We start from the raw sequence: 9,648 nt of genomic DNA, 5'->3' as shown, positions 1-9,648 counted from the left end.
AGAATTACTTGTGGAGAGAACCATAGTGCTAGAGAACCTTATTTGGCTGGATATTTTACGTTTTCATGTCCGATCTGGACTAATAAGATAATTGCTTTGATGACTGGCGAGTGCGTTTCCACAGCCCCATCCACTACCAGACGTTATTTAATTGGGTGTCTGAGATTCACTGAACGGTGCCCGTTATTCTGATTCAATGCACACGGTTTAAATATTCATTTGTGTAAATTTCCTACTCAGGATGGTTTTATCCTGACTTCTGTAGCCTCCTGTCTGTCATATTGAAGCAGGGACTGATTGAAGACTGTAAAGCTACGAAGTAACAAGCTGTATTCTTCATTTCCTCCCAGTCTTGTCCCAACTTCAGTATCATAACATGTACATGGCGTGGTTTGAGTTACATCCTATACAATAATTATCATGTCTACCTCAGCAAATAGATATGAAAATCAATGCATCTATTGTGTAACATCCGCTACTTCAATCATTTATTCCTTAGGTTGTAAGCATTGTACCAATAAACCTAGGTATCCGGGCAACGAACACTAACATCTCATTACCTGGACCTATATCTTAACAAGGACTAATGGCAGATTTAAGACTGACCAGAAAAAATACATTAACGACTTGATCAGGTTAAGTTCTCCTAGAAATCAATCTTTGGTGATTACATCATGTTACATCAGGCTCCGAGAAAGATCAATACCAGTTTATAAAGTCTGATACCATCATGCATGTATCCTGTTGTCATTGTAATGTCATATCGATATGAAGTAACAAAATTTCACTTTTTTGACAAAATCACCAACGGAAATATCAATTTATCTAAAGAAAGGCGAACAAAGGTGCAAAATTATGTTCAGGTATATTCAAGTATCTACCTACATGTTTCTAAAATTTGATAAATCAATGCCAACATTTAACAAGGAGATTGGTTTACAAAGAAATTGTGTAAACAATACAAAAAAGAAGACCGGGTGTTACTAACGTCAATCACCATTACAGATATTTTACTGTACAGAAGTTGCATAACTTTATATATTTTACAACAATTGCGAAACAAGTTATAGCAACTTGTACTTGTACTTTTGTTGCCCGGATGTAAGCGCACGAGGGGTTTTACTGTGTGGGGATACCGGAGTACCTGTGGAACACCCACGTGGTCGGAACGTAACCCCCTGTCTTTTCAGGGGAATCGAACCACGGACGGCTATCAATGCACAACCCGACCACCCTGTACTTTGTTGAAGACTTCTGGCGTTTGTCCATTATCAATTTTCAAATCTTTAAATGAGCTTCACACCAATTCAGCGCATAAAACTTTTTTTCGTGAAGAAATTTTGAATTCATTACACAAGTACTAACATGGTTATCTTTCTCCCTTTCCTGCATTCAAATATTTGCATACATGTGTACCTTACGACAAATGATTTATTATATTGTCTGGATATTATATAATATATGTAAATTTCAATGACAAATAACAGACAATGTCTAGCCGAGATCTCCCCCTGATGTAAACAGCATGTCCCTTGTGTAGAACGAAATCTACATCAAAACGACAAGTTCAGTTGCTAATGCAACAGCGAGTAAATAAACAATACAGTTATTAGTGTGTGTTTGACATGTAAATACCAGCATATCTCACCTGTACAGGTGTGCCAATACGACATAGCAGTGGGGAGGTGGCATATATGTATATGTACTTATGTAGATGCAAACAATGGGTAAACGTCAAACAATGAATGTAAATTCGACAACGCCTTCAGCTAAAACATTTAAGATTGTTGATAACTCTAAAATACAGGTATACATATTGTAAAGCTTACGCAGTGAGATGAAAGTAGAAATTAGTATCATGAAGTGAAAAGCTGTGAAATAAGAAAGAATTTTTGACAATCATTGAAAAAAAAAAAAAACCACTTTGAAGTCAATAAGACACATCCAGCGAAGACAATGCCTCGTTTGTAAAACACAAACTCCAAACTGGTTTGCAGATTCTACAATTACACTAGTACCACCATATCCCCGACTTCGGTTCATTTGTATTGTACGATAACAGTAATATGAGCAGTTTAAAGATTACCTCCAGAGGACAGTAAACGAACTATGTCCGATGTTTATGTGGGAAACAGCCAAGGCAGAGATCATGATATCTCACACAATACTTGTGATATGTTTGTTTGTCTACAGCAACCCGGCATGTGTCTCTTTTGCCTAATATTCATCAGCGCCATTTAGATGACAATTATACAACCAGTCCCTTTTCACCTGATGAATATTTGGAGTCGTTTTTTAAATTCTGACGGTATTAAGCTCATTTTTTTTCAATAGACCATACCATGGTACGTAATATCTTTAGGAAACACTTGTTTAACCTGCCTGGTGGTTAAAAGTTCTGAAATTGGTGTCACGGAAAAATGATTTCTTTTCTTTTGAAGTACATATATCCAACTAATTAAAAAAGCGATTGAATTTGCCTTTTTAAGCGGTTCATCCGACCAGATTTACCCAACGATTCTGATAAATACATTTTTTATACTTATCTATTCGTTTAATGCGGATTTTGTATGTGTCATGGACGTTTTCACACAGTTCAACATAGATTTACAGATTTACGCCGTTGTCTAATTCATAAACATTTCAAATTTCAATCAGTAGTGTTGCTCTAGTCATGTGAATATATCATGATTGTTATAGGCTGGTACAAGGATATACCACGAGTTCGATCTCTGGCTGTAAAAACAGAGCTTATATTGTGTATGCCTGTAAGCTGTTTGTAAGGCTTAAAATCGAGCTCAGGTATGTCTTTGTGGAAAGTAAATTCGTCCCTGTTTAACAGGTGAAAAACATTGGTAATCACTATCGATCAATATAATACATATGCTGTAATGGCGGCGTGTTTTCTATATATACATACATATAACTGTATTGTATGTGATATCCACATGTGCGTTTTACCCACACAGGTAAACACTACTGCTGGAATTTCTTACAGACTGTAAACAATACATAGGTATTAATATATACATAAGTAACATCTAAATCGCCTGTTTGAAGGGAAAAAAGGATAAATGATACACAAGACACAAGTACAAGTACAATGGGAAAAAAGCTTGTACATCATCTCTCCGACACGTAAAGTGACATCTGTGTTTATAATGTGTTGTATTATACAACGAGCAAGCTCCGCGTACCTAAGGTCGTGTCTGATTATTAAAAGTTTTTATAAAACTTGTATCGGTGAACAATTAAGTCAGAACTCAAACTCACCACAATCTAAAATTATTTCTATGTGTTACTCAAAAGAAAATCGATGTGGTTTTGAGATCAATAATCGACTTTTCAAGGTGAGTGCAAAACAACAAGCAAGATCCAAAAAAATTTCCTACTTTGATTTCTTTTTATCATAATGTCGATTTGATTTTACAGATGTTATCAAATCTTCCTCCCTTATCCTTTGTCTTCCTTCTCCTCCCCTCCTGCCCTCCTTTCTTCCTCCTTCTCTTCCTTCTCCTCTCTTCTTCCTTTCTTCTTTCTTCCTCCTCCTCTTCCTCCTCCCCCCTGTCCCCTTTCTTCCTCCTCTTTCTCCTTTCCTCCTTTCTCCCTCCTCCTCCCCCTCCTGCCCTCCTTTCTTCCTCCTTCTCCTCCTGCCCTCCTGCCCTCCTTTCTTCCTCCTTCTATTCCTTCTCCTCTCTTCTTCCTCCTTCTCCTCCTGCCCTCCTGCCCTCCTTTCTTCCTCCTTCTCTTCCTTCTCCTCTCTTCTTCCTTTCTTCTTTCTTCCTCCTCCTCTTCCTCCTCCCCCCTGTCCCCTTTCTTCCTCCTCCTTCTCCTTTCCAGATTCCTCACTGTGACTGGAGTTCAGTCGTTGGTTCGTCCGTTCTTCTCCTCCTGCCCTCCTTTCTTCCTCCTTCTCTTCTTTCTCCTCTCTTCTTCCTTTCTTCTTTCTTCCTCCTCCTCTTCCTCCTCCCCCCTGTCCCCTCTTCCTCCTCCTCCTCCTCCTCCTCCCCCTCCTGCCCTCCTTTCTTCCTCCTTCTCCTCCTGCCCTCCTTTCTTCCTCCTTCTCTTCCTTCTCCTCTCTTCTTCCTTTCTTCTTTCTTCCTCCTCCTCTTCCTCCTCCCCCCTGTCCCCTTTCTTCCTCCTCCTTCTCCTTTCCTCCTTTCTTCCTCCTTTTCCTCCTGCCCTCCTTTCTTCCTCCTTCTCTTCCTTCTCCTCTCTTCTTCCTTTCTTCTTTCTTCCTCCTCCTCTTCCTCCTCCCCCCTGTCCCCTTTCTTCCTCCTCCTTCTCCTTTCCTCCTTTCTCCCTCCTTCTCCTCCTCCTGTCCTCCTTTCTTCCTCCATCTCCTTCTTTCATTCTTTCTTCCTCCTCCTCTTCTTATCCTCTTTCTCCACATTTCTTCCTTCTTCTCCTCCTCCTGTCCTCATTTCTTCCCCCTTCCCCTCCTTTCCTCCTTTCTTCCTCATTCTCCTCCTTTCCTTCTTTCTTGCTCCTCCTCCTGTCCTCCTCCTGTTCTCCTTTCTTCCTCCTCCTTTCCTCCTTTCTCCCTCATTCTCCTACTGTCCTCATTTCTTCCTCCTTTTTTCTCCTTCCTTTCTCCTTCTCCTCCTTCTTTTTCTCCTTCCTTTCTCCTTCCTTCTCCTTCTCCTCTTTCCTCCTTTCTTCCTCGTTTTTCTCCTTTCCTTCTTTCTTGCTCCTCCTCCTGTTCTCCTTTCTTCCTCCTCCTTTCCTCCTTTCTCCCTCATTCTCCTACTGTCCTCATTTCTTCCTCCTTTTTTCTCCTTCCTTTCTCCTTCCTTCTCCTCTTTCCTCCTTTCTTTTTTTCACCTCTCCTTCTTTCTTGCTCCTCCTCCTGTCCTCCTCCTGTCCTCATTTCTTCCTCCTTCCCCTCCTCTCAGGTCTGGAAAAATTAAGAGTTTAGGACTTATTTGTAACCAATGTTATTGTGTTCTTCAGTCAATGTAGCAATGACAGATCAAATTTTAATGATGTCTGAGTTTATTGAATAATTTTTTTATTTCGTTGTGCAAGTTTATTGTTGTAGTGTGTTATTTTCCTTCTCGGTGTGTTTATAGCCGAAAGGTATCGCAGCTCATTGTTTTAATTGTTTGTTGGTTTGTAATTTCTGTGCATTTAGTTATGATAAATATTTAAAATACGATATACACAGTAATCCTTCAAAGCAGCATATCTGACGAGTTATTATTTTATATTTTATTTTTTTTTTTTTTTGGGGGGGGGGGGGATGATATATTATATATCACAGATAATGTAAATTTCATGGGGGATTAAACGTTAAATTTCTTCCGACCAGACCAGCCAGCACGTGACCGCTATTGATGTTTATTTTGATTAACATTCACAACTCATGGGTTTGTAACTGGTTATAGAACTTTCATAATATCGTAATTTACATATGCTTGACACGGCCTCTTAAACTCTTATGTAGGACCAATATTTAAATGTCACGAGGAATATAATGAAAACTCATTTGTAAGATCTGAATATCAATGGTACATGTTGTTTATATAACCTCACCATACAGTGTATTACTACACATGGATAATATTACTATATAAACATGACAACACTTAAAAAAAAGAAGAAAGGTTTTTGTATATCTCTCGTATAACTTTTCATGGAGATGTAATAATGGTAGTAACAGGTGATGTTGGTGTAGTATGACATCTTTTGTTTCTCTGCGTGTTATAAAACGTGTATGTGAGCATATTTATTAGTAGTTTTGTCTTAAAGTATTAACAATATGTATGGTCTACTTCTCATTCTGTCTCACGAAAATTGTACATCACACAACCATCGAAATGAATGATCTGAATAGCCTCTGATCACACTGTAATATGTCATGTTTGATACTTATGTATATTAACTTAGAGTTATGTTCTTTGACGTCTTTACAAGGTTAACCTGTGTTGATGATAGCCCCGAACCTATGTTAAAGTTCAACTGTTTACCGTAAAGCGTACAAAAGACCGCTGAGCCTTGGTTTATACCTAATGTGTGTTTGGTGATGATTTCAATAGTTCATATTTCATTACAAAAGCCAAACCTGAAAACTTTAAACTGGTAAAGTCCGACATACCAAATGTTAAAGGTTGACTTACGCAAGAATTTTATATTTATTAACGTGTAGAACAGGTAGCTCATTAACATTCACCTATGTGACAACTAGGCGATGACAAGTTGGATCGTCACGGAGTCGTGAATTTGTCATTTTAAATGAAGATTTGATGGATCAGAGATAGGTATAGACTTAACTAAAACACTGACGAGTGGCGTAGATCGTATCCACTGGGGCGAGCCGTGTATAGAACTGTCTAAATCCAAGGTATAAGTGTCACATTTTAAACTCCCCGCACAGCACCCCTGTACGACCCAGTTAAAAACGGGGTAGGCAATGGGCCGCCAATGCATTGTAAACCGGTTTGGGATTATGTACTCTCTGTGTAGGCGCTGAGCTGTTATAGCTCCACTGACTGTTGAACGACAAACATGTAATTGGTATATCTCTGTTCTATTCGTCACAGGGTTCTTAGCTCATGGTTCTGGACACGATTGTGTGATCATCTGGAGCGAACAAGATTCGCCGGAGCTGCTACTTGGACACATACCAGTCACAGATAACAGGGCATAGAGGAAACATAACCATGGAGAAAAAAGTCTACCAACTCGGCACCTGGCACGATGATACCATTCTTGACAATGTGATTAATGAAATGGCCAAGCAGGTTAGAGCTGGCAAAGGAACTAAGGTCAAACTGACCGTCACTAAACATGGAGTGACAGTGATTAAATCTGCGGCTCTGACAGGTAAACAAATGACAGACTATCTTCCAATAGAAAACGTTCATTTTATAACCGTTAACAAGTATCATCCATCATGTCTGTTGGTCATCGGTAAAGATCACCCTACTAAGTACCAGATTTTGGCATTCAGATGTGCCAATGGCCTGGACGCCGGCATGTTCGTCAAACATTTCAAGGACATTAAGCGTCAATCCAACCCAGGAGAGGGATATAACGTTGAAACGAAAAAATCTCATGAAGGTGAGAACTGGACTCTTCGTTCTAAAAACCAAAACAACAACAACCGCCAGTTGAGTGCGGTCGTAGACATGCATACAGAACGATCCAAGGTAAATGGAGATATTCATATTCATATGAATGGTGGGAGTCATCAGGAAAATGGTGTGGCTAGAACATACATCAATCCAATAGCAGACGAGAACCCTCCATCAGTGAAAACTGAGGAAATTACGCATGCGCATACGACAACTTCCGATAAAGTTGTTGTTCATGAGAAGCACGTTGTGCATCATCGCCACCTGTCAGATAATGTGTCTGAGGCATCTGAAACATCACTTCGGGACGAATTGGATGTCCTTTCACAGGAACTGAGGGAAATCAAGTTTATGCTGGAGAAATCCACCGGAATCACCCCCGAGGAGTATCAAAAATCTGTTGTTGTCACCCCAAGGAGGCAAGAACACACTACATCTGAAGAGGTTATTGTGACGAGGACGATTGAAAAACCAGACACTGATGTGGTTGTGAGGAGGGAAGAAACTACACTCCATTCTCAGAGAAACGGGGAGGTAAGACATCAAATTATCACCAACGGTAAGATCGAGCGCGCAGCGTCTCCTAAGATGGAGGGGGAGGTTAGAGTGACTGTTCCAGACTATCGGTCCTCTACGGACTCCACTACTAGGATTTACAGCACTGCCGAAACCCCACGAGTCCAGCCCGACGAGGGAGACAACGTTAACTATAAATCATGGGGAGGGGATAGACGTTCTGTGGTCAGACCCCAGTCTAATTGGAGAGATGAGGTGGTCTTAAGACAGAGTGTCCATGGCCGCACGCGCCCACGGTCAGCAAGGTACAGCTCATCTAGTTACGCCAGTGTGTCCGGTAGTGTACGATCCTCACGCGCACCGAGTGCATACGTGTTGACCGAACACACCCGTCATCCTGGTGGCCATCACACACTCCCAGCCAATCGTGGGGGTAGTTACAAACGCTTGCACGTGGCAACCACTGTCCACAAACCCATAGAAAAGGTGTACGGACGTCACTCAACCTACGGGGGTAAACCAATTCTCATGGAACGTCCGTCAGTTGTGGACTACAACCAGAACAATTTTGAGAAATCGCACCACCACAACCTACATGACTCTGTCATCATTAGGACATGAACAAGTTCGTCAGATGTCAACTTAACATTTTGTGATAAACAATGGACACCAGTTTTAAGTTGAACCAAGAGCAAGGATTTATCACCTGCCGTCGTATAGGGGAGCAGGCCGCTTTATATATATTGTTTTCAACAAGTTAATACATACGTATCATATATGTGACAGGAGCTGTCAGCTCACGTACATTTGTACAAATTAATTTGCATACAAACCAGTGAAGAGAAAATAAAAACTTTGAAATAGATGAATCGTTGCCAGAGGTAAAATCCTACATATGTGTCATCAACATGGTTATGTGTGTAAATCTCGTGCCTTCGCCAATTTACGCGCTGCTTTCTTGTGTGTAGGTATTCGAATATTCCCTGGCATCGGATATGACGTCATAGTGTCAAAATGATTTTGCAGGCTTTATATTCGCTATTTCATTTGTTCGAAATCCTCATGAGATACTTAAATGTATTTTTTCAGATGTCTGAGATATTTTTTTTTCTGAAAACTGACAGTGATATTAAGTGAAGAATCGACTGGTTACCATGGAATTATATCTGGAACTATCTATTTTTATCTACATTGACCCAGTTTATTTCACTCTAATAGTTTCCATGAGTTTGTGTAAGCAGTTTCATATCGGATATATTCAATAATAAATCAATTATATTCATAATATATAAATATATATATGATATTATATATATGAACGGGATATATGTGTCGCCTTATTTCAATTATATGACGTTTACATTGTGGAGAATGACCAATGGAACTTGTGTATTACAGTAGACAACATTTATAGGGCATTCAAACGATGTATAAAGGATTTTCTGTTTTAAGAGGACGGGGCCACCGTTGTGATGTCAGGACAATTTGTACCATACGCCATCTTATCATCAACGTCATGCTCTGATAAAGATTGACACAACACTTTAGCAATCGGTTCATGACAACAATGCTCTTCGGAATATTTCGTCGTGCCTTCGGAATATCTCTAATTAATGCAAAATCAAAACAATCGAAATACAATTACACAATCGGTTGTGTAAGTGCAAACATGTGATAACACACCAAACCCGATGTGACACTGGACACGTTTTTGATCAACAGAAAATGAAACTGTTCACAACAAACATTCCATTTATAATTGTATTTGTCTTTATTATCAAATAAAGTGAGACGAAAACTGCCAACATCTGTTTAGTGTACTTATCATGCAGTTGTAATGGTTATATATGTATATATTTGGTCTGTATAACTGCTGTATAATTCTACTGAAATCAGGTACGAGTTAGGACCTGTACGAGTTACGAGTGACATGACGTCATATAGGTTGTGACGTCATAATCTAACAACTGTTGTGATGTCATAATTCTAACAATAGTTGTGTCGTCATCAATCTAACAGTAACTTTTGTGACGTTTTAAATCTAACAATAGTTGTT

The 9,648-nt window shown here is 39.6% G+C and overlaps 2 protein-coding genes across 2 annotated transcripts; one reads left to right on the top strand and one right to left on the bottom strand.

Annotated features, from left to right (window-relative positions):
* Nucleotides 1–3,388: 3,388 nt before the first annotated feature.
* On the bottom strand, nucleotides 3,389–4,393 carry LOC132560587 (ribosome-binding protein 1-like). Its single transcript, XM_060225247.1, has one exon. It carries the CDS (start codon nucleotides 4,391–4,393, stop codon nucleotides 3,389–3,391), a length of 1,005 nt encoding a protein of 334 aa, XP_060081230.1.
* Nucleotides 4,394–6,627: 2,234 nt separating this feature from the next.
* LOC132560596 (uncharacterized) lies at nucleotides 6,628–8,216 on the top strand. The gene has a single exon (XM_060225258.1). It carries the CDS (start codon nucleotides 6,663–6,665, stop codon nucleotides 8,211–8,213), a length of 1,551 nt encoding a protein of 516 aa, XP_060081241.1. The 5' UTR covers nucleotides 6,628–6,662; the 3' UTR covers nucleotides 8,214–8,216.
* The last annotated feature ends 1,432 nt before the right edge of the window (nucleotides 8,217–9,648 follow it).

The sequence above is a fragment of the Ylistrum balloti genome, unplaced genomic scaffold (genome assembly GCF_031769215.1).
Source record: "Ylistrum balloti isolate Yb309-2 unplaced genomic scaffold, AGI_CSIRO_Ybal_v1 Utg371084, whole genome shotgun sequence".
NCBI lineage: Eukaryota > Metazoa > Mollusca > Bivalvia > Pectinida > Pectinidae > Ylistrum > Ylistrum balloti.
The sequence above is the reverse complement of the archived record's forward strand: the minus strand, read 5'-3'. Positions and strand labels throughout refer to the sequence as shown.

What these genes read in the sequence shown, in the direction of transcription:
- LOC132560596 (XM_060225258.1), top strand. Translation starts at nt 6,663, where the DNA reads ATGGAGAAAAAAGTCTACCAACTCGGCACCTGGCACGATGATACCATT.
- LOC132560587 (XM_060225247.1), bottom strand. Translation starts at nt 4,393, where the DNA reads ATGTGGAGAAAGAGGATAAGAAGAGGAGGAGGAAGAAAGAATGAAAGA.